This window comes from Dendrobates tinctorius, unplaced genomic scaffold (assembly GCF_039654945.1).
Source record: "Dendrobates tinctorius isolate UK_male_01 unplaced genomic scaffold, ASM3965494v1 ptg000028l, whole genome shotgun sequence".
Lineage (NCBI taxonomy): Eukaryota > Metazoa > Chordata > Amphibia > Anura > Dendrobatidae > Dendrobates > Dendrobates tinctorius.
Window position 1 is genome coordinate 3,373 of NW_027361696.1, and position 25,862 is coordinate 29,234.

Consider the following 25,862-nt stretch of genomic DNA (forward strand, 5'->3'; position numbering starts at 1 on the left):
GCCCGCCATCAGCTGTTGCACCTACCATCCACTGCTGCTCCCACCATCACCCGCTGCACCTACCATCTTCCCCTGCGCCCGCCATTAGCCGCTGCACCTACCATTCACCGCTGTGCCCACCATGCACCTACCAACCGCCGCTGCGCCGCACCCTGAAAGCTTCTAATAGACACTGGCCCTGATTCATCGTCACTTTTCTCCCATTTTTTGGAGTTTTCAGTTTAGGTCTTTTTTTTTTTCTTTTTTACAACATTTAGAGCTAAAAAATTACAATAACCGGTTAAAGAAAAATCAATTGATTTTGAGCTGTAATCAAGAACTTTGGGAAACATCAGCGAACATCACAAACAAATGATGCATCGGCCCTCTGTGTTTTCCTTCTTTACAGTTTCAGGATCTCTGCTTGCTGTCAGCGGTTCAGCCCAATGTCAGACTTCACAGCTGCAGGTTTGTTGCTCTTGTATCCACTCTGGTCAATTCTTCATGAGCTAGACATCAGCAGCACAAATGTCTTTGAAGGTTCATTACAATGTGTCGTTGCAGGTAAGCTGTATCAGTCTGGAGTTTGGGCTGTGCATCTCACAGAGGATTGTCCACACTGGATCCAACTGTAACAACCCCTCAGCTGTGAGAAGTGTAAGGTTCAGTCTGATTTTCTGAGTCTGAATGTAAATAAGAATTCACTGACAGCCAGCGGAGATCTTGAAAGTAGTGAAGAATTGTAAGACATGTGAGAAGACTTGTTTACCGAGAGCCCTATAACCTGTGGTGGCGCATCCAGCTATGTTGTAGGACACATCCTAGCCTTCGGCAGCTGGGCATGCTGAGAGTTGTAGTACTGCAGATTTGGGGTCTGAGCTGCTGCTGTTCTTGTCTTTGCAGGTTCTCGATGAACTGAGGGCTCGCACCATCCGGACGTGACCAGCACAGAAAGGTGAACACCGAGCTGCGGGAGGAATGTCACTAATGTGCAGAGCGGCCACTGCCCGGCTCCCGCCGGCGCTGCCATGGTGACGTCTGCCCTTCTCGCCAATCACCGCTGTCTTGGGAAACAATCACTTTCTTGGCACAGAGACTTTTTTTTCCATTTTTTTTATATTTCCAGTTTGTAGAGGTCAGTAGTGCGGAGGCTGCAGAGAGCTCAGTGATCCGGCATCTCCTCCTGCTCTAGGGTATGTTCACACATTGCGTTTGTGTTGCAGTTTTTCCACAATCAAAACCTGCTCTCTTGGCAGTAAGGCTAAGTTCACAGTGGGCGGTTTTGCGTTTTTTAATGCTTTTTTTTATGCAAATTTTCAGCTGCATTTTACAGTACCAGCAAAGTCTGTGAGATTTCAGAAATCTCATACATACAGCTTGTTGTTGTTTTGTCATCAGGATTTTGTGCTTTGAATAGCTTTTTTTTGCACAATGGGCCATGTCACTTTCAGTGTTTTTTTTAACGTTTTTCACCCATTGAAATGAATGGGTGCTAAAAACAACACTAAAAAAACGCACCATAAATGCAGGTATCTGGTTTTGCTGCTTTTTTTGTGCCAAAATCTGATTCTATAGAATAGGACTTTATTTTCCAGCACTAATCATTATCAGCATGTACAAGAGACAAATCTGGCATGCCAAAACCCCAGCAAGGAAAACATGCTTTTTTCTGCACAAGTGATCAGGTTTTGCTGCAGAATAATAATGCTAAAAAAAAATCCTAGTGTGAACTTACCCTAAGTAATCCGCTTACAAAAAGCAGTTTTTTCTGAGTTTTTTGCTGTGTTTTTGTTGTCTCTTGTGCATGCTGATAAATCAGGCTTTTTTGGAGCCACTAAACTTTATTTTTAACTTCTGTAGGGTCCGGCCCACGATCAGCAAATAGCAGACGCTTTGGACGCAGCACATGTTTACCGCTGTCTATTGAACCCAGGTGACTCCTCTGTGATCACTGAACCACGCGGCTTCACTGTGTCCAGCACATTGCGTCTCTACAAGAGAAATTGCCATGCTGCGGTGTCGATAGACTCGTTGCATGTCCATCTCCGCTGGTGAGCCGCATGCGTCCGTGCACACATGGTGGATATGTTACTCTAGAAATCCCATCCACTATGCTGTCACATCTGGCCGCTGCGGGTGTGACGCTGCATGAACACAGTGTCAAACCCACAGCAGTTCTTGATCGTGGGCACATACCTTAAGGTACACCCCATGATCAGGAATAGCGGCGCTTTGGACCCAGTGTATTTTCGCTGCGCTCTAATCACACGGGAACATCCACTGTGCTTGTCACCTAGAACACAGCGCAGGTGAGCTGCGTCCAAACCGCGGCTGTTCTGAATCTGGGCATGTATCTTTTTAGATTTTTGCACCAAGAATTCTGAAAAAACTGATACCTGTGTTTTTTGCTGCGTTTTTGCACTCCCTCATTGCTTTCTATGGGTGACAAAATGCTGCAAATCCACTGAAAGAAGTGACATGCTCCAGCTTGTAAAAATCAGAAAAAAAACTGTGTGCAGAAAATTTCTGAACTCCCATAGCTTTTACTAGTACTGTAAATCGCAGCTTAAAATTTGCATAAAAAACGCAACAAAAACTCAACGTGTGAACATAGCCTTACTCCACTTTCATAGGGCTCAGATTTTCCACTCCACGTCCCATCACATGCCAGCCGCCGTCTCGTGCGCGATGAGTGTGCGGAGCAATGGACCATAATGGAGGACTGTTGGAGCAACGCGGGGGTAGCTGCGGGTTAGGGGGTAATTAGGTTCCAGCCAAGAGGAAGCAGATGAGGCGGGGGGACGGTGTGGATGTACGGGGTGCATGGGGTGGTGTATAGGGCGTGTGATGGATGTAGAGGGTGCATGGGGTGGATATACAAGATGCGTCGGGCGGTGTATACGGCATGGGAGGTGGTGTGTGGCGGAGTATGGACTCCCATGCGGTAATGTCGGCGTTTTGAGCAGACCCTTGGACGTAACGCTGCATCTTCTCTCATGCAGTTGATGGCTTCTGCTCTGCACCTGAAGTCGGAGCAGCTGATGCTCATACAGGACGGCGTTCCTGCAGCCAAGAAGCCCAGGTAAGAGGCTGTTCGACATCCAGACCCGCAGGTGGCCTCATAGTATGGCTATACTGTGACCTCCTCCACCAGTGGAGGCAGAATGAAGACGGGGTCGGGGACGGTGATGTATCATGTCAGCACTATATAGCAGTATTTTTGGAGTACTCTGGTGATGATATATCATCACCAGTGATGATATATCACATCAACCCAATATGGCGCAGCCTTATCTCCCCCAAATCTTAGGAGTTCACGCACAGACTCGTTACTCAGATCAGAGGTCCAGATATTAGCTTTTTGCTGGACCCCTGAATTCGGGGACCCCTTATAATAACCTTCATTCAGGGAATATTAAACCCTCCAACCCCACATCTCGACACTGAATGCGACTCCAGCGAGCAGTGACAGCAATTTTTTCTGCTTTGCACCAGTGGCTCCAGAGCGAGGATCTCTGCCCCCGCTCCTACCCCGTAGTCCCTGCAAAGTCCGATGAGTCAGACCCGTGCCGATACAAACTCCTGACCCTAGAAAATCCTCGGTTTAATTAGAGGAAGTGGACCCCGCCTGTATGACCTCTGAGATGTAAACAAACCCCTGCCAGATCTGAGGAAGGGGAACAGGTTAAGAAGCAGCCCCCTCCTGTCTGCAGCTTATATCCAGAATTGCAGCTGAGCTCAATAGCAGTGAACAGAGCAGACTGCAGTACCACACATGGACTGTGGTCAGGGTGGCGCTGGTTTTCCAGACCTGGACACCCCTTTCAGTGTTCCGCACAGTGGTCTGTCCCTCCTCTGTTTGTCCGGTGATATCATCAGCTGATGTCATAAATCACATGTGATGTCACTTCTTGCTGGATACTGTGCAGAGTCATACCATTGTCATGTGAAGGGGTGGCAGGGGCTCACAATGCCGGGTAGCGGTATTAGTCCTATCAGACGAAACTTTCTGTTTTCCAGGAAACTTTTACCAAGTCTAAAGACCAAGAGGCCCCAGGAACTGGTGCTGGTGATTGGAACTGGTATTAGTGCAGCTGTAGCACCACAAGTCCCAGCTCTGAAGTCCTGGAAGGGGTTAATTCAGGCCCTGCTTGATGCTGCTAATGACTTCGACCTCCTAGAAGAAGAAGAGAGCAAAAAATTCCAGAAATGTCTCCATGAGGACAAGAACCTGATCCATGTGGCCCACGACCTCATCCAGAAGCTGTCACCGGTCAGTGCCGCACACTGGGGGCGATCATGTGATCTCAGGAGTCACCGGTCAGTGCCACATGCTGAGGGCAATCATGTGATCTCAGGGGTCACCAATCAGTGCTGCACACTGGGGGTGATCATGTGATCTCAGGGGCAACTGGTCAATGCTGCACGCTGAGTGCGTTCCTGTGATCTCAAAGGTCACCGGTTAGTGCCGCATGCTGGGGGCGATCATGTGATCTCAGAGTTCACTGGTCAGTGTGGTACACTGGGGGCGGTCATGTGATCTCAGGGGTCACCGGTCAGTGCTGCATACTGGGGGTGATCATGTGATCTCAGTGATTACTTGTCAGTGCTGCACACTGAGGGTGATCATGTGATCTCAGGAGTCACACATCAGTGATGCACTCTGGGGTTGATCATGTGATCTCAGGGTTCACCGGTCAGTGCTGCACGCTGGGGTCGATCATGTGATCTCAGGGGTCACCGATCAGTGCTGTACACTGGGGGCGGTCATGTGATCTCAGGGGTCATCGGTCAGTGCTGCACTTTGTGGTCGATCATGTGATCTCAGGGGTCACCGGTCAGTGCTCTACACTGGGGGCGGTCATGTGATCTCAGGGGTCACTGGTCAGTGTTGCACGCTGAGAGCGATCATGTGATCTCAAGGGTTACCCATCAGTGCTGCACGCTGGGAGCGATCTTGTGATCTCAGGGGTCACCGATCAGTGCCACACATGGGGGGGATCATGTGCTATGGGGATCTCCTATCTTGCGGTCTGTTTGTCACCTGTTTCTTGTTCTCGCTCCTTTCTCGCAGCGCACCAGCAATGTCCGCTCCACCTTCTTCAAGGACTGTCTCTATGAAGTCTTTGATGACCTGGAGTCAAAGATGGAGGACTCAGGGAAGCAACTTCTCCAGTCCGTGCTGCAGCTAATGGAGCACGGCGCGCTGGTCCTGACAACTAACTTTGACAATCTGCTTGAGATCTACGCTGCTCATCAGGAAAAACAACTGGAATCCCTAGACCTCACCGACGAGAAGAAGGTAAATCCCAGCAGCCATATGATTATAGACTGGCGATTGTATATCGAACTGGCCGGGTGTGGGGATGTCTGGGGATAATAAAATATTTATTTTTATATAGCGCTAACATAATCCGCAGCGCTTTAGTTTTGCACACATTATCATCGCTGTCTCCGATGGGGCTCACAATCTAAAATCCCTATCAGTATGTCTTTGGAATGTGGGAGTAAACCGGAGTACCCGGAGGAAACCCACGCAAACATGGGGAGAACATACAAACTCCTTGCAGTTGTTGCCCGTTGTGGGATTATTATATATCTGGGCACCCAGGTGTGAAGATGTGTCTGGGGATTATGTATCTGGGCACCCGGTTGTGGGGATGTGTCTGGAGATTATGTATCTGGGGGTGCTCAGGTGTGGAGATATGTCTGGGGATTATGTATCAGGCTGGCTAGGTGTGGGGATCTGTTTGGGGATTATATTTTGGTCCGACCCGGTTTGGGGATGTGTCTGGGGATTATATATTTGGCCGGACCGGTCTGGGGATTATATATTTGGCTGGACCGGTGTGGAGATGTGTCTGGGGATTATATACCGGGCCGGCCAGGTGTGGGGATGTGTCTGGGGATTATATACCGGGCCGGCCCGCTGTGGGGATGTGTCTGGGGACTACATATGGGGTCGGCCCTGTGTGGGGATATATCTGGTAATTATATATTGGGCTGTGGGGGTGTATCTAGGGATTATACATTGGGGTGGGGTGCCTAGGTGTGGGGATGTATCTGGGGATTATACATTGGGGTGCCTAGGTGTGGGGATGTATCTGGGGATTATACATCGGGGAGCCTAGGTGTGGAGATACAGTTCATTATAATGATGGTCACTGGTTCATGATAACCCGCTCCCGGACTGTAATGCCTCATTTTGTCTTGTGACAGGTTCTAGAATGGGCTCAGGAAAAGAAGCAGCTGAGTGTCCTGCACATACATGGCGTCTACACCAATCCCAGTGGCATTGTCTTGCACCCGGCCGGGTACCAGAACGTCCTCAGGAACACTGAGGTCATGGTGAGCTCTCACTGCACCGCCCGAGCATAGCCTCTCCTGTGCTGAAACACTCTGTGCTGCCAGCACCCCACAACTTAGATGTTCTCTGTGGCTACTTCCCACCAGATCCGCAAACATTCCTCCTGACGTACTCTGTGCTGCTTTCCCATTATATGATCGTTCCTGCTTTTATTATTATATGCCCTGTGTACTGGAGATTATATCTGCTGTTATTTCCTCCTTTTACTTTTTCTGTTTCTTCTGTCAGAGAGAAATCCAGAAACTGTACGAGACCAAGTCCTTCCTGTTCCTGGGCTGTGGCCGCACCGTGGACGACACAACGTTCCAGGCTCTGTTCCTGGAGGCTGTGAAGCACAAGTCGGACCTGGAGCACTTTATGCTGGTCCGCAGGGAGGACGTGGACGAGTTCAAGAAGCTGCGGGAGAACATGCTGGACAAGGGGATAAAGGTCATCTCCTACGGCACAGAGTATTCCGACCTCCCCGAATACTTTGAGAGGCTTGCAAACGAAATCTCCACAAAGGGCCGCACAGGTACGGGACAGTGCTGCAGCTTAGTGTCGCCATGCGGTGCTGGGTTCAGGTGATTAATGCCCAAAACTCTGGGATTGGCAAATACTGCAACATCTGTCTTATTCTGCAACACAAATGTTTAACAGTGTCCAATAACTAGCAGAAGAGTTAGTGCAGCTCTGGAGTATAATACAGGGTGTAAGTAGAAGAAGGTCTCCTCTGGGTTGTCAAAAAAATATATATACAGTTGTGCTCAAAAGTTACATACCCCGGAAGAATTTTTGCTTTCTTTGCCTTTTTTCAGAGAATATGAATGATAACACCAAAACTTTTTGTCCACTCATGGTTAGTGGTTGGGTGAAACCATTTATTGTCAAACTACTGTGTTTTCTCTTTTTAAATCATAATGACAACCCAAAACATACACATGACCTTGATCAAAAGTTTACATACCCCATTTCTTAATACCATGTATTGCCCCTTCTAACGTCAATGACAGCTTGAAGTCTTTTGTGGTAGTTGTGGATGAGGTTCTTTGTTTTCTCAGATGGTAAAGCTGCCCACTCTTTTTGGCAAAAAGCCTCCAGTTCCTGTAAATTCCTGGGCTGTTTAGCATTAACTGCGCGCTCGAGATCTCCCCAGAGTTGGTCAATGATATTGAGGTCAGGAGTGTTGGGAACGGCGGAACGCACTAAATAAAAATAATAATAAAATGCGTTCGCTGCTCGGGGTCCACCGTGCAGTAGATGATATGACTGCTGCTAAGTGGTGGCAGGCAAGCAATATGGCGGAAATGCGCACGTGGGTTAAACGTCACCCAGGTGCGCAGAGCAATCTCTGTTAAGTCACAGAGGTGCCAACAAAGACAAATACAATGAGGCTGAGCCTGTTGGAGTCACAGTACTCAGAGTAAATTCACACACGGTATCTGGTCACAGGAGCAGAGCCAAAGACAGCGGAACTGCGTCCGTCTAGACCTACCGTGCGTGCGAGCGACATCGCAACTGCGGACGCCAAGGAGGGCTGCAACTGCAGCGCGGCGTAGGACACTGCCGCTAGTACGCAAGTGCAATGTCAGACGCTAGCAACTGTGGATGATGTAGTAGTGGCGCACTGGCGCTGACTCTAAGCTTAGTCCCTGTCCACATACGTAATATCAGAGGGAAGGGGTTTCAATTGAGTCATTCGCCAGAATCATACATCCATCATCATTCACACAGTAGCAACTAGAGACTATACTAGCGCTTTTTATAGCAGCCGGGACCTTCCGGAAGCTTCCAGATCTCCAAGATGGACCAATGAGATCTGGAGCAGGACCTGAGCACATGACTCCCGATCTCTAATGGGAAATCGTCTCATGAGCATGCTCAGTAGGAGGACAGAGGGACTTAGCCCCTGGAGAGATTTGCTGCAAGGCAATCTTTGTGGTAGATAAACAGCAAGAGACCGCAGAATATAAGGGTCTGGATTCCTGCAGAGCAGACGCAGAAACCTGACGCCTAACAAGGAGACTGAGATGGCCACTCCAGAACCTTCACTTTGTTCTGCTGTGTCGACTTGGCCTTGTGTTTTGGATTGTTGTCATGTTGGAAAGTCCAAGTACATCCCATGCGCAGCTTCTGGGCTGATGATTGCAAAATTGCTCTCAGTATTTGCTGATAACGTGCTGCATTCATTTTTCCTTCAACTTTGAACAAGTTTCCTGTGCCTTTGTAGCTCACAAATCCCCAAAACATCAGCGCTCCACCTCCGTGCTGTACAGTAGGAATGGTGTTCCTTTCATCATAATTGACCTCTCTCCAAAGGTAATGTTTATGGTTGTGGCCAAAAAGTTCAATATTGGTCTCATCACTACAAATTACCTTGTTCCAGATGTTTTGAGGCTTGTCTCTGTGCTGTTTTGGGTATTGTAGGCGAGATACTTTTTGGCAGTTGTGCAGTAATGGCTTTCTTCTGGCGACTTGACCATGCAGCCCATTTTTCTTCAAGTACCTCCTTATTGTTTTTTTTAAATTCGTTTATTGAACCACAGGCAGGATATACAATATGCAAACCGACAGTGATGAAAATATCATGTGACACACATACATATCACAGAGCATCAATATCAAACAGCGTATGCATATCAACTGTGCATAGAATAAAACATACTGTCAATTGCCTTACATTGGTCTATGTATTTTTTTTTTTCAAATAATAAAGCCTGCCAACTTCTAAAACATTACTACTACTACAAAACAACTATTTGCAGCCCATGTCTATATATTTAGCTCTTTATCATGCGATGTCTCCGTCGTACAACGTGAGACGAGAGGAATTCCACCCCTCCCATATCTTCTCAAATTTACCTGGGCACCCTCTATTTTGGTAGAGCGTGCGCTCGTATGGTATAACTGAGTTCACCAATGCTATCCAGGTCCTAAGGGAGGGATCCGAACCCCCCCATCCACCGCAGCGCCAACACTTTCTGTGCCATGAACAACGCCTCCCATAAGAAAATCCCCGTATAATGTCCCCATGTCTCATCATCCCACACCCCAAACAGACAAACCAAAGGCTCAAGGGGAACAGGAATCTGCGCCAGGGAGGTTAATAATGACATTACCTCTTTCCAGTAGTGTACTATAATCGGACATTGCCAAATCATGTGAATCAAATCTGCATCGGATGCATGGCATCTCAAACACTCCGAATATTGGAAACGGCCCATCTTAAAAAGTCGAGTCGGAGTCAAATATGATTGGTTTATGATATAAAGTTGTATCATTCTATTGTTAATTGACGGAGACACCTTAGTTGGTGACTCCAGAATTTCCTCCCACTCCTCTCCCTGTGCATCAGGGATGAGCCTTTCCCATTTCCCCCTAACCAGGCATATGGCAGATTCCGTCCCCACCGATAGCATGTGTGTGTACAGAGAGGAGATGAGACCCTGGGGACCCTGTGATTTAAGAATGCCTATCAAGGGTAGAGACGAAATAGCATTATTCATACCGACACATCTCATATGCGATTGAAAGGCTGATCTTAATTGCAAATATCGGAAGAATTGTGACCTCGAGACATTGCACTTAGCTTGTAGTTGTTCAAAAGATAATAGTGTCCCACATTCATATATATCCCCTATCGTAGAGACATTGTACTGAGGCCAGAATTCGGCAGATGGGTGGGCCAGCAATGTTGGGAAATAACTATTATTCCATAAGGGCATTTCAGCTACGATGTCACTAAATCCAACCACCCTCTTAATCTGTCTCCACACTAGTCTTGCCAGACGAAGCATGGGCAGCAGACGTGGTACTTTTACTTTTTCCATCTCCAAGAACCCCAGCGGGCAATCGGCATGTGCGGCATGAAGCAAATGACTCTTAGAATTAGGAAGACAATTACCAGGCAACCACTTACTTATGGCTCTTGCCTGTCCCGCCAGATAATATAGAAAAAAATCCGGTAGCGCTATTCCCCCCCCCCCCCCTTTTTTTCTTTTGGCCTTTGTAGGGTGGATAGCTTAAGTTTTGGCCTGGTTTTCCCCCATATGAAAGACGTAATCTGGGAATACAAGTTAGTGAAAAAAGACTTAGGCACCACCACAGCACTATGTTGGAGAAAATAGCTGATCTTAGGGAGTAGTATCATTTTAATTAGATTAATGCGTCCAGCTACAGATAGCTGGAGTTTACTCCAAATCGCAAATTTAACCTTGACCATCTCTAGTAACGGATATATATTATGTTGCAGATCAAGTGTGTTAGATTGAGAAATGTGAACACCCAGATATTTAAAATGTGATACAATGGGCAACAAGGAGAGAGTCCCAAGTCGCGGCATTGGGGCATGAGAAAGAGGCACCAGAGCAGATTTCTCCCAATTTATATACAGGCCGGAATATCTACTGAATTCATTTATAGTGGCAATCACCCCTGTCAATGTCTCCTCCGCTGTATCCATAAATATCATATCATCGGCGTTAAGGCCTATGGTGTCTACCCAATCTGCTATCTCTATACTCATAATATTAGGAGAAGTTCTCATGCCAATTGCCAAAGCCTCTATTGCAAGAGCAAAGAGGGCCGGGGAGAGGGACACCCCTGACGAGTTCCCCTGTGCAGAGAAAAGGACTCAGAAACAGAACCATTTACAATGACCCGGGCTTTAGGTTTCAAAATCTATCTCCAAAACCGTATTTCTGCAACCATGCGTGGAGGAAAGGCCACTCAAGGGAGTCAAAGGCCTTGGCCGCATCCAACGACGCCAATGCCCATCTATTGTCTGGCATCAGGGAGCTATATTGAACCACCGATTTGAACCCGTCTAATATTAATGGAGGTGCCTTTCCCAGGCATAAAGCCAGTCTGGTCAGGATGCACAAGTTCCAAAACAATTGAATTCAGCCTAGTTGCCAAGATCTTCGTGAAAATTTTGTAATTCACATTTACTAAAGATATGGCGCGATAAGATCCACAGTCCAGAGGGTCCTTCCCTTCTTTCTTAAGCACTATTATATTAGCTTCATAGAAGGACTCTGGCATGCCCCCCCCCCCCCCCCCAAATCCCCCGAAACACCGACAACAAAAGTGGCGCTAAGATCTCCCGGTATTTCCTGTACAGCTCAATAGGAAACCCATCTGGCCCAGGGGCTTTCCTAGAGGCCATATCCCTCATGGCATCTTCTATCTCATCCAGAGTGAACTCAGCGTCCATAAAGGCTCGCTGAGAAGCACTTAGTGTGGGAAACGTTATATCTGATAGATAGTCTAGACACCCCTGGTTAGCTATAATAATCATGGAAACATCCCATTATTTCCTCCGTCGAGGACACCACTGTACCATCTGAGCTGCGGATCTGTAATATTGTGTTAGTTGTGTTGTGCTGCCGCACCAAATAGGTCAGAAATTTACTAGATTGGTTCCCTAGTTCAAAGTAGGATTGGCGAGTAAAAAATAATTTACGTTTAGATTTGGAGTCTATATGTTGAGTATATAATCTTTGGGCCTTTAACCACTCCACTCTATTACCACTAGTTTGATCAGATACGTAAGCGGCTTCTGAATCTTTCAATTGTTGCTTTATTTCGTCATCCTCCCCCGACGTCACCCGTTTGATGTAGGAGATCGTGGAAGATAGGCAGCCCCTCAAGTACGCCTTAAGGGTGTCCCAAAATAAATTAACATTCCGGGGTTCGGGTGAGAGGACACGAAAACACGCAACTGGTCAATTGTTCTGTCAGGTGACCTAATTAATTTCAGCCAGAAAGGATTTAATTTCCATGTTATCCTATTACTCGGCAGGCCATATCTGAGTTTAAGGATGATTGGGCTATGATCTGAAATCCCTCTGCTTCCATGTTCAATACTATCCACCCACAGTGCCAGACCACTAGACCCAAATATGTAATCTATACGAGATAAGGAACGTCTCGTGGAGGAGTGGCAAGTATACGCCGTCGTTTCTGGGTGACGTGTTCTCCATAGGTCTAACCATCCACTACCCTCTATAAACTGTGATAATTGGGATGTAACTGCCGATGGGGTCCCACCCTGTGTCCCGTCATCCAGTCTCAATCTGTCGAGGCAATTATCACCAAATTAAAGTCTCCCATACAAATGATATCCGCGTCTGCGTAATTCAAAGCAAAGCTCAATGCTTTCTGGAGAATTGACGTACCCGCTGGAGGGGGATTATAAACACACAGAATGACATAGTTCCTAGAATTAATCAGTGCATACACAAATATGAAGCGCCCTTCCGAGTCTCTCCGGGCCTCCCGGACCTCCCATCTAACGTCCTTGTGTATTAGTAATGAGACCCCTCTGAAGTAGCTGGTGTGAAATGCGTGTATAGACCACTGAACCCACGGTTTCTGCACAGTCCGAGCCGTATCTCTGGTCAAGTGTGTCTCGACCAGAGCCACAATATGAGGGTGATAGTGCCTGATTTGTGAAAAAACTTTAACCTTTTTTCGGGGGGGGTCTTGATACCCCTCACATTCCACATCATGCATATTAATTAAATCAGTACCCATCTCCACTTATCTGGATATGTTGCGCATCGGCGCCTATGTAGAACTGAGAGCCACCACGCAAATAGCAAGACTTCCATTGGCTGCAATTTCTACCTAAATAACACTTAAAGCTAAAATTAAAGCTTTTGAAAAGAAAATATAAACTTAGTAACATAGGAGCAAAGTCCCGCTCCTCTATCGAAAAACAAACAAGGGGATACCATCACTAAATGTAGTGTCCGATATTGTAGATATCTGGGTGCCCGCCAGGAGAGCTCCAACCAAGCCTGCAGTAAAAGGATCCAAGTGAAAGTATACATACTAGGATTCCTTTGCAGGAGATCCTCTATGGGACCGCAGCCACTCGGTAGCCTCCGCCGGATCCGTGAAAAATACGGAGGAACCCCCATGGACAACCCGAAGCCGAGCTGGATAAATCATGGAGTATGCAATGTTCTTTTCCCTGAGCCGCTTCTTGATGTCAATGAACTGCGCACGTTGCTTCTGGAGTTCCATGGAGAAATCCGGGAAGATTGAGATCACGGCGTCGTTGAACTTGATGGGGCTCTTTTGTCGTGCGAGGCGTAGAATGGTGTCTCTATCTTTACAGTTGAGGAGACGTGCCAGGAAAGGTCTAGGTGGGGCTCCTGGAGGTAAAGGTTTGGTGGGGACTCTGTGGGCTCTCTCAACGGCGAACACTGAGGAGAATTCATCTCCCAGAGAGGTCTTAAGCCAGCTTTCTAAGAATTGTTCAGGGTGTTGACCTTCAGAGCGCTCAGGCAGACGGATGACACGGATATTATTCCGCCGCATTCTGTTTTCTAGGTCGTCTGCCTTTTGCCTCCAGGCGTTCGTAGATCCCGCTACTTTAGTTAACTTAGCCTCCATTGGCGTAATGGTGTCCTCCACCTGGGACACTCTCGCCTCCACCTCCATGATGCGCCCTCTCATGGCCTGCATGTCGTGACGGAGTCTCCCCACCTCGGTGTTGACTTCTTCTATTTTCTCCGTCAAGGATGGCCTAGTGAGGGAGAGAGCCTGCATCAGCTGTTCAGATGCCTGTTTAAGGGTCATTTCCTCCTGTTCAATCTCCTCTCCACTTCCTGAGGTACGATTTTTACGCTGAGATTGCGAGGGGGCATTTCGTAAAGTGCGTGCACTCTCAGAAGGGTCGGATCTGGCAAATTCCTTCAACTTTTCTGCCGCTGTCGATCCTTTAGATCGGTTCATGATTAAGAGCCATGAAATACCACGGTATAGCTGATGTTATACAGTCCAGGAGTCTTCCTGCTGTAGTTATATATGCACAGTAGGAGCCACATTTATTAATTGCAGCCTGGGAGCAGAATCCGTATGGATACAGTCAGAATATCACCAAGGCTCCTATGGCAGGAGGGGGGAGGAACATCCACCCTCATAGACAGCAGCAATGGGAGGGGGAGCAGTGTAGTGACACTAGCAGGCCAGCAGTTCAATTCACAGAAGAGGGAATCATGCGGGGCCCATTTTCCAGGGCAATCACAGCACTCCTCTTGAATCCTGCAGGATATGAGACGCTGCCCCAGCAACGCTGGAGACTGCACGCCGCGCTCCCTCTGATAGAGCGCGCGTCCAAGATGGCCGCCGCTCCCCACAGGCACCACTGCCTACCCCCATCTTCCAGGGCTCCTGCCCACCGGAGCCGTCCAGCGTCTCTCCTCTGAGCTCCCAGGGGGTCCTGACACCGGCGGGCACCAAGCGCTGCCAGGTCCTGTGCTCAATACAGGCGGTAAGCGCAGGATGTACTCAGGATTAATGTGAGCTCCTGCAGCGTGCGTCCTTCTCTCACCGCTGCATAGCCACGCCCCAAGTACCTCCTTATTGTGCATCTTGAAACATCCACACGCTGGGTTTCGGAGAGTCCAGTATTTCAGCTGATGTTGTATGTGGGTTTTTATTTGCATCCTGAACAATTTTCCTGGCAGTTGTGAACAAAATTTTTGTTGGTCTACCTGACTGTGGTTTTGTTTTTACAGACCCCCTGATTTTCCATTTGTTAATCACAGTTTGAACGCTGCTACTGGCATTATCAATTCCTTGGATATCTTTTTGTATCCCTTTTCTGTTTTATACAACTCAACTGCCTTTTCTCGTAGATCCGTTGACAATAATTTTGCTTTCCCCATGACAATCCACAAAAGTCAGTGGCTGGATGAAAGGTGCAAGAGTCTGTCTGGATCCCATAAACTCAATCAGCTTTTATGCACACACACTGATTAAAAGAAAACAGGTCACAAGTGAGGATGTTACCTTTAGTAGCCATTCAAACCCATTTGTGTCAACTTCTGTGCATGTTATCAGGCCAGAATCACCAGGGTAGGTGAACTTTCGATCATTGTTATTTGGATGTTTTGGGTTGTCCTTATAATTTTAAAAGAGAAAACACAGTAGTCTGACAATAAATGGCTTCACCCAATCACTAACCATGAGTGGAGGAAAAGTTTTGGTGTTATCATTCATATTGTCTGAAAAATGGCCAAAAAAGCAAAAATTCTTCCGGGGTATGTATACCTTTTGAGTACAACTGTATGTGTAATATATATAATATATATTCACATGACATGAGAATAAATTCCTGACTAGGTGTAGGCAATTAATGGTCAACCAAAAGAATCAGCAGCCTTGACACGTATGCTGCTAATTGGGTGTTATTAGCTCATTTAATGAAAGGGGGTGTACTAATTAATAGCAGTATGGAGTTCATTAGTGACGTCAGTCATTCTGTGAAGAATCAGGTGTCGATTATGTCCCCTACGTAAAAAATGAGGCAGCAGATCTTGTATCTGCTGGATTTAGCCCTGGCTCAGTGAGTAAAATGGGTCGTTGCACCAAAGGAGAAAAAACTTTGATCAAGAAGTTGATTACAAAAGAAAAAAAAAACATAATGAGGTGCAGAAACTAGCTGAAAAGATTTCAAATACTTTAAACTGGCAACAAAACCCGAAATACGTGGTAGGAAAAGAAATCCTACCATCAGCATAGATCACAGAATCACAAGCATGGCAGAGAAGCGTCCAGTGATCGGCTCCAGGAAGATCAGAGATCTTCAGTCACTGGTGAGTTCGGCAGCCATCAGAAGACGCCTACGAGAAGAAAAGCTATCTGTAAGAAATTGTAAAGTGTCATTGCTGAGAGAAAGACGTGGTTAGAAGGTTACAGTGCGCCAAAGAACAGAGAGCTTGTCCTCACTGGGTGTAAGGGCCGCAGACATGGTGAAACCACCCATAAACCCTGGATTCAGCCACAGGACACTGAAGACTGGAAACCATGGAGGTGCGAGCAAAGTGGTCTGGGGATGTTCCTCATACTATGGAGTTGGGTCCATTTATCGCAGACCAGGCACCGTGGACCAGTATGAATATATCGCAATACTGGGAGAGGCCATGTTGTCTTAGGCCAGGTTCACATAGCGTTAACACAGCCCGTTCAACACATAGCGTTGACGGGCTGCGTTAACGCTGTAGCATAACGCGATATGCGTTATGCTATACCGCTAGCGCTGATGATTCATCAGGGCTAACGGTGATGGAGCCTCAGACGCTGCAGCCCGCGTCCGAGGTTCCGTCAGTGTTTGACGGCACATCGCGAACGAGTGCCGCTTTACGGCATACATCGCGATGCGTCACATAATGGGGGTCTATGGCAGCATTAACGGACTGCCTCAACGCAGTGTGACCCCAGCCTTATACTGAAAAAGAAATGCCCTTTAAATGGACAAAGACCCCAAGCACAGCAGCAAGCAGACAACATCCTGGGTGCAGACCAACAAGACTGATGTTATTAAGGCTGGGTTCACACTGCGTTATAGGGCAATGCGCTGACGGATCCGTTACATAGCGGCACTAACGCTATTTAACGGGTCCGTTAACGCACCCATTGGCCGCAATGATACTAACGCATGCCAAAATCGGCATTCGTTAGAAAGTATGCGTTAATTCATGACGCACCCTCGAACACGGCTTGCAGCGTTTTTGGGTGCGTTGGCAGTAACGCACAGCGAACTGACCCGTTCGCTGTTCATAGAACTGTATGGGCTAACGCTAGGTAGCGCATGGTATCTTGGCGCTACCTAGCTTTAACGCATACCGTTAGCTCTAGGTCACTAAAGATGACAAAAATGACATCAGCGTTAGCGCATCCGTTAAACGGATGCCCTGACGCAATGTGAACCTAGCCTAAGAGGTTGTCCGGTCCCCGGAGCTCAGCTCGGTTCCCAGGGCTCAGCCCAATGGAGAATTTGTACAGCAACATCAGAAATGAAAAAGACCTGTGGGACATTGTCCAGTCAACGTGGGCTGAATATCTCTCTGCCGGGTCCGATGTTAGGTGACTCCATGCCGCACAGATGTAAAGCCTTTCAGAAACAAAGGTCATAAAACGAAATATTAGATCAGAGAATAACAGGAAAACTAAGTTTGGACTAGATCTCCGTTTATCCTTGTAAGGTCGGGTGCACACAATCCGGAACTAGCAGAGCTTTGGATGTTTGCTGCATCTAAAGCGCTGCCGTCTATTGAATGCAGGTGAATCCTCTGTGATCACTGAACCGTGCAGCTTCACCGCGTTCAATACATTGTATTGATGTAATTTCTGTAGCACAGACTAGCGTCTCCACAAGAGAAATTGACATGCGGCGGTCTTGGAAATTGCTCCACATGTCCATCTCCGCGGGTGAGCCGTGGGCACAGTCGCATAGTGGATATGATTTTTCTAGGAATCCCGTCCACTGTGCTGGAACATCGCGACGTTGCAGATTGGACGCTGCATAAATCCGCAGCTTCAAACCCACAGAAAATCCTGAACTTGGCCACGTACCCTAAAGATTCACGTCTGTAAAAAACAATGCAGACACTACCATTACCTGAGCAGACCATTATAACTTTTTCTTCATTTTCAATTTATACATTGATATTATGTTCCTGTTTTTCATTTGTAGTTGAATAAGCTGCTCATGGTGCCTCTGTGTATAGGGAATAATTGTGATTATACTGTATATGGAGATAACTGTGATTATACTGTGTATGGGGATAACAGCCGTTATACTGTGTATGGGGAATAAATGTGATTATACTGTGTACGGGGAAAACGGCTGTTGTACTGTATATGGAGATAACTGCGATTATGGGGATTCAGCTTCTTTTCACTTGTTGTAAACACTGCTATCATCTTTAGATACCTAAATTCTGGCTGCGGCGGACCTCATTCAGAAGCCCCCAGCAGTCGTACACATCACTATCTTTCTACCCTGCAGTACAGCACGTCATATGTGATGGCGACTTGTCTCATCACTCGCCATCACCATAAACGTTGTTCCCGTCGTCCTGTCTATACAACTTAATACGATTCCTTTCTATAGCGCCAATGTATTGTCCATACATTGACATGTTGTAACCTCAGTGTCAGGGCTGCCCCTGCTGACGGTGACTGTGACCAATCATTGTTCCGTCCAGGACGGCAATTGTGCTGCAGGTGCCATCCTCACAGTGCGAAGGTTGGAACGTTGAGAGCCCCCTGGTGGAGTGAGGTCTCTTCTCTGACGTTTTGGTCTTTGGAGGAGGCATTGTGCGGATGGAGTCTGGGTACTGGATGTCCGCCACTTCCCTGGTTCGCAGGATATCCATCGTGTCATTAGTTGGGTTGCGTTGAGCAATAATCAGACCACAGTTTGGAACATAATCTAGGGGGAGATACACGTCTCGTACATCAAGTGAAACCAGGACATGGAGTCCTGACAGAGCGGATGGAGTCCGACAGAAGTGGCAGAGCCGAACATTTTTTTAGTGATTTGTAGGACAAGGATCAGGCAGAAATAAACTTCCTTTAGGCTAATGAGCAGGAATCAGGACAAAACTGTCCATGGAGTAAACGCAAGGCTGACCTAAAGCAAGCGAGATCAAGGCCAGGACTGGTTGTGTGTGGTGATCACTTCTCTGACCCCGATGTCCCCCACTGTGTCCCCCAACCCTAATTTGGAGTATCTGCATTCATATGCACGATCTGTGGCATGTTCCGGATGGTCAAGATTAGGCTGACCCCCACATGTCTTATGTTTGAGGAGTCTGGGTCCAACTTTGATGAAAGGAAGACGGGCCAGCCTGGGGAGGACTGGTCCACAGAGCACTTCGAGGAGGAGTGGGAAGATGGCACTCTGCTCTGATATGCTCAGATAGAGTGGAAGATACTCTGTAATGTAATAGATCGTACAAAGCTCCACATCCACTTCTATGAGGAGCAGGGACATGATCCTCAGCGGAGGACAATTCTTGTGCAGAAGAGCAGACACCTGAGACGGAAGGAGCCTGGATGTAGAGAAAACCAGAGCTTAAATGTGGAATCTGTATGTAAGGCACTGTGGAAAATGTAATGGTGCTATATAGAAGTCATCATCACTGTCCCATTGGGGCACAATCCACGTTTCTTATCTTTATTCGGAGTGTGGGAGAAAACTGGAGGAAACCTATGCATGTATGGGGCTAACATAAACTCATTTAAGACGTTGTCCGGTTGTCCTAGGTGGGATTTGAACACAAGACCCCAGCACAGCAAACCGTGCTAACCACTGAGACACTGTGCTTTCCTACATATATTATATATAGAACAGTGCTAACCACTGAGCTACTGTGCTTCCTAATACACTGCTCAAAAAAATAAAGGGAACACTTAAACAACAGAATATAACTCCAAGTAAATCAAACTTCTGTGAAATCAAACTGTCCACTTAGGAAGCAACACTGATTGACATTCAATTTCACATGCTGTTATGCAAATGGAATAGACAACAGATGGAAATTATTGGCAATTATCAAGACACCCTCAGTAAAGGAGTGGCTCTGCAGGTGGGGACCACAGACCACAACTCTACAACCCACACAAGTGGCTCAGGTAGTGCAGCTGACCAGGATGGCACATCAATGCAAGCTGTGGCAAGAAGGTTTGCTGTGTCTGTCAGCGTAGTGTCCAGAGGCTGGAGGCACTACCAGGAGACACCAGAACCACTCCTTTATTGAGTGTGTCTTGATAATTGCCAATTTCCATATGTTGTGTATTCCATTTGCACAACAGCATGTGAAATTGATTGACAATCAGTGTTGCTTCCAAAGTGGACAGTTTGATTTCACAGATGTTTGATTTACTTGGCGTTATATTCTGTTGTTTGTGTTCCCTTTATTTTTTTGAGCAGTGTATATAGAACAGTGCTATCCACTCAGCTACTGTGCTTCTTATATATAGAATAGTGCTAGCCAGTGCCACTGTGCTTCCCTATATATAGTACAGTGCTAACAACTAAACCCCGTTCTTCCCCATATATAGAAGTGCTAACCAATGAGCCACCGTGCTGCGCTATATACAGTACTAACCACTGACCCACTGTGCTTCCCTATATATAGAACAGTGCTAACCACTGAGCCACCGTGCTGCATTATATACAGTACAGTGCCTTACATCGAGCCACTGTGCTACCCAATATACAGTAATGCTTTACACCGAGCCACACTGCTACCTTATATACAGTACAGTGGTAATCACTGAGCTAGCGTTTTGCCCTATATACAGTACAATTCTAACCACTAAACAACTGCGCTTCCCCATATATAGAAGTGCTAACCACTGAGCCACCGTGCTGCCCTATATAGTAGTCCTAACCAGAGCCATTGTGCTGCCCTATATACAGTACAGTGCCTTACACTGTGCTGCCTATATACAGTACAGTGCTAACCACTGAGCCACTGTGCTGCCCTATATATAGTATAGTCCTAACCACTGAGCCAACATGTTGCCCTATGTACAGTGCCTTACACCGAGCTACCCGATATACAGTAGTGCTTTACACAGCTATGTTGCCCTATATACAGTACAGTGCCTTACACTGATCCACCATGCTGCCCTACATACAGTACAGTGCTGAGCCACCATGCTGCCCTATATACAGTACAGTGCTTTACATCGAGTCACTATTCTGCCTTATATACAGTACAGTGCCTTAGATTGAGCCACCGTGCTGCCCTATATACAGTACAGTGCTAACCACTGAGCCACTGTGCTGCCCTATATGTAGTATAGTCCTAACCACTGAGCCAACATGTTGCCCTATATACAGTACAGTGCCTTACACCGAGCTACCCGACATACAGTACAGTGCTTTACACTGAGCCACATTGCCCTATATACAGTACAGTGCCTTACACTGAACCACCATGCTGCCCTATATACAGTACAGTGCTAACAGCCACCGTGCCTCCCTATATACAGTACTTTATATCGAGCCACTATGCTGCCTTATATACAGTACAGTGCCTTACACTGAGCCATCGTGCTGCCCTATATGCAGTACAGTGCTAACCACTGAGCCACCGTGTTGCCCTATATACAGTGCTAACCACTGAGCTACTGCTGCCCTATATACAGTACAGTGCTAGCCACTGAGCTGACCATCTGTATAAGGAAATTGGTGATAAAAGGTCTACTGATCGTCCTCCACAACAGACATCTGGATCTGGGTGAGGAGGCTACAGAGCATCGCTCTGAGCGCAGGGGCTGAATATGGTGGACAAGGAGATTAGAGCACAGATCTCCCCTGAAGATGCAGCATATTCTGAGATGTCGGGCTACACAGGAGGAACCGCCGGAACACCAGGCAGAACCTTGTCGTGGCTGCCCAGACTCTTCTGTCGATCATGTCTGTATGACTTTGGGTTTGCATTCTCATTTGTCGCAGACATTTCCCACTCCCCACTCTGCCGAATGTGGCAGTCAGTCCCCGGTATATTACTAGGCGGCTGTGGATGTGGGGTCTAGGTGAGCCGAGTGACGTCCCCCATGTGAGCTGCAATGGCGACAATATTGGTATATAAAGTCTGCATTAAACTTGAGAAACCCGACTACCGCCTTCCCCTCCCCCAAACCGATGACCTTACCTGATTTTTAACGTCTCCACGTTCCCATTTTAGGTCAAACACATGGTCAAACCTACGAAGCGGAGGAGTCATATGAGGCCAGAGGTCAGTTTCTGCCATTTTTCCTTGAGGACCCCAGAACGGACAGGTCTACACAGACTGATCGAGAACATGGTGTCCTGCTGTCTGCACTTCCCATGATGCCTCAGTCTACGGATCCACCACGCACCAACTGTTACCAAAAATCATTTCCACACCCATCACTCAACCGCAGTCATGGACGTTGGGTGCTGGAGGAGCAGCTCAGGAGCTTCACGGCTGCACAGGAAGGATTGCGGAAAGTGATAATGACCAAGGTGAATGCATTACACTTGGACTTGTGTCAACTCACCACCGGCGCGGACAGGAACAGCACCGTGTTCAGGAAGATCTTAAAAGTGGAGACGGAGAGAAATCATCTGCTCGCTCACATGAACACCAACATCAGCAAACTGACCGCAAGCTTACACCTCCTAGCAATCCAGCAGAGCACCGACCAGAGGGAGGCACAAGCCTTGTGTGACCAGGAGGGGGCAGCACCCGAGGAAACGACAGCCAGACTGTCAGATGCCTCCATCCCGTTACCTCGTCCTTCCCAGTACCACTACTCAATGCGGGCAAGAACAGCTCCACCTACTGCCTTAAACTATAGCTCAGACTTAAGACCAAAACCTGCGAAGAGAGGACGGAAATAAAAGCATCATTAACTTAGTTAAAACTTTTTTCTATTAATAGTAAAATATGAAATTTTTTAGTCTCTGGTTATTAAAAGGTTTAATAATAAATCTTTGATTATTTCATCAACTAACATTACAGAGAGAAATGGAGCTGCACTCTATTCTGCTGGTGTAGTCACTGTGTACATACATTACTGATCCTGAGTTACATCCTGTATTATACTCCAGAGCTGCACTCACTATTCTGCTGGTGCAGTCACTGTGTACATACACTGCTCAAAAAAATAAAGGGAACACTAAAATACCACATCCTAGATATCTCTGAATGAAATATTCCAGTAGCAAATTTTTATTCATTCCATAGTGGAATGTGTTCAGAACAATAAAACATACCAACTATCCATGTAAATCAAAATGAATATCCCATGGAGGTCTGGATTTGGAATGATACTCAAAATCAAAGTGGAAAATCAAATTACAGGCTGATCCAACTTCAGTGGAAATGCCTCATGACAAGGAAAAGATGCTCCGTATTGTGTATGGCCTCCACGTGTCTGTATGACCTCCCTACTGTACAATGCCTGGGCATGCTCCTGATGAGGCACCGCAGATGGTCTGAGGGATCTCCTCCCAGACCTGGACTAAAGCATCCGCCAACTCCTGGACAGTCTGTGGTGTGGTGCAACGTGACGTTGGTGGATGGAGCAAGACATGATGTCCCAGATGTGCTCAATCGGATTCAAGTCTGGGGAACGGGCGGGCCAGTCCATAGCTTCAATGCCTTCATCTTGTAGTTACTGCTGACACACTCCAGCCACATGAGGTCTGGCATTGTCCTGCATTAGGAGGAACCCAGGGCCAGCGCACCAGCATATGGTCTCACAAGGGGTCTGAGGATCACATCTTGGTACCTAATGGCAGTCAGGCAAGCACATGGAGGGCTGTGCGGCCCTCCAAAGACATGCCACCCCACCCCATTACTGACCCACTGCCAAACCGGTCCTGTTGAAGGATGTTGCAGGCAGATCGCTCTCCACGGTATCTCCAGACTGTCACATGTGGTCAGTGTGAGCCTGCTTTCATCTGTGAAGAGCACAGGGCACCAGTGGCGAATTTGCCAATCCTGGTGTCTGTGGCAAATGCCAAGCGTCCTGCCCAGTGTTGGGCTGTGAGCACAACCCCCATTTGTGGACGTCGCACCCTCAGGGCATCTTCATGAAGTCGGTTTCTAACCGTTGGTGCAAACACATGCACATTTGTGGCCTGCTAGAGGTCATTTTGCAGGGCTCTGGCAGTGCTCCTCCTGTTCCTCCTTGCACAAAGGCAGAGGTAGCGGTCCTGCTGCAGGGTTGTTGCCCTCCTACGGCTCCCTCCACATCTGGTGTACTGGCCTGTCTCCTGGTAGCGCCTCTGGACACTACGCTGACAGACACAGCAAACCTTGCCACAGTTCGCATTGATGTGCCATCCTGGATGAGCTGCACTACCTGAGCCACTTGTGTGGGTTGTAGAGTTCATCTCATGCTACCACGAGTGTGAAAGCACAGCCAACATTCAAAAGTGACCAAAACATCAGCCATAAAGCATTGGTACTGAGATGTGGTCTGTGGTCCCCACCTGCAGAACCATGCCTTTATTGACGGGTGTCTTGATAATTGCCAATAATTTCCATCTGTTGTCTATTCCATTTGCACAACAGCATGTGAAATTGATTGTCAATCAGTGTTGCTTCCTAAGTGGACAGTTTGATTTTTACAGAAGTTTGATTTACTTGGAGTTATATTCTGTTGTTTAAGTGTTCCCTTTATTTTTTTGAGCAGTGTACATTACTGATCCTGAGTTACATCCTGTATTATACCCCAGAGCTGCACTCACTATTCTGCTGGTGCAGTCACTGTGTACATACTGTACATTACTGATCCTGAGTTACACCCTGTATTATACCCCAGAGCTGCACTCACTGTTCTGCTGGTGCAGTCACTGTGTGCATACATTACTGATCCTGTACTGACCCTGAGTTACATCCTGTATTATACTCTAGAGCTGCACTCACTATTCTGCTGGTGCAGTCACTGTGTATATACATTACTGATCCTGAGTTACATACTGTAATATACTCCAGAGCTGCACTCACTATTCTGCTGTAGTCACTGTGTACATACATTACTGATCATGAGTTACAGCCAGTATTATATCCCAGAGCTGAACTCAAATTGCTTGGAGTCTTGCTGCTGCCCCTTCACAGCTCAGTATATTTGGGGTGTAAGGGGACATGTGGAGACCTTACACCACCGGCACCTGTTCTTTGTGGTCAGACTATCTCTGGCCCCGAGCATTGATGATCAGTGCTCTAGAGCACTTGTACTCCTCACTTTAAAATAAATATTCCCCTCTGAGCAGGTTTTGCTGTTATCGGCATTAAAGGGAGCGGCGAGTTTCACGTGTGGGATGAATACCGCAGATTCATTATCCCATCTGTTAGGATGAGACTTGTGCATTAGTCAGACACCATTTCTTAATTTAATTGGTAAAGCTCCCAGAAGTGGCGCTGAGGGTCATCTGTGCAGGATAGTGACTCTCGTTCTCTCTTACAGGTAGCAGTAAATGACGCCGCCGCTCACTGTGATGTCACACTGCTGAGGTCGCTGCAGCATGAGTCTTTACAGGAGGACGAGGCTTCGTCAGCATGGAGGACGGGAACACTGGAGCCGATGTGCCGCTCATCAGGCAGTTTTGCTGCAGCTGTATCAGTGTCTGGATGACAGGCACTCCTAGGATTATCCACGCTGCTCTACAGCAACCTGCTCACATCTCCCATCCCGGACCCAGCGCCGAGGATCTCGCATAGTACGGACCACGCTTGTGTGCAGACGCCCCACATTTTTCTAGGAGATGTTGTGATGCACACGCTTCTTGTCAGTAAACCTGTACAGCGCTAATACTTCTCTCAGCTGGGGGTTTGTTACCACGTCTACCACTTAGTGCTAGCCCGTTGTCATAATGCAATTACTTGAGTTCTCAGAGTTTGCAACTGGCACAAACCCTCAGCTGTGAGGTCTGGAAATGTGAAGCTTCTCACGTCAGAGTTATAGAACTGTATGATCACAATTCCTGTCTAGTCTCCATCATCTGACTCCTCTGTGACCAGTGATGACTGGCGGCAGCGCTGAGGATGGTGGACATTCTGCTTGCTGCTCTGGAGGGGGAGAGCTGCCATATTCTTGCTGGCACTTCATACGTTGTGTTGACAGGCAGTCAAGCTGCAAACTAAATAAATGCATCAGGTGAATGACTGCTGAGTAATGAGAGGCACCACATCAGACCCCTGAAGCTGTGACAGGCACAATGATGGACACCCGAGGCTGTGACAGG

The 25,862-nt window shown here is 47.3% G+C and overlaps 1 protein-coding gene across 5 annotated transcripts; it reads left to right on the forward strand.

Annotated features, from left to right (window-relative positions):
• Positions 1–329: 329 nt before the first annotated feature.
• On the forward strand, positions 330–25,782 carry FAM118B (family with sequence similarity 118 member B). 5 transcript variants are annotated; one of them, XM_073569948.1, is made up of 10 exons: positions 331–447; positions 544–636; positions 883–934; positions 1,106–1,172; positions 2,982–3,061; positions 4,000–4,252; positions 5,054–5,281; positions 6,199–6,327; positions 6,575–6,860; positions 21,829–22,598. In XM_073569948.1, exons 5-10 carry the CDS (start codon positions 2,985–2,987, stop codon positions 22,506–22,508), a joined length of 1,653 nt encoding a protein of 550 aa, XP_073426049.1. In that variant the 5' UTR covers positions 331–447; positions 544–636; positions 883–934; positions 1,106–1,172; positions 2,982–2,984; the 3' UTR covers positions 22,509–22,598. The 5 variants fall into 5 exon arrangements, with proteins under 5 accessions (XP_073426051.1, XP_073426049.1, XP_073426048.1 ...); XM_073569950.1 differs by having other exon boundaries at positions 330–447; positions 883–1,114; XM_073569947.1 differs by having other exon boundaries at positions 883–1,172.
• Positions 25,783–25,862: the final 80 nt, after the last annotated feature.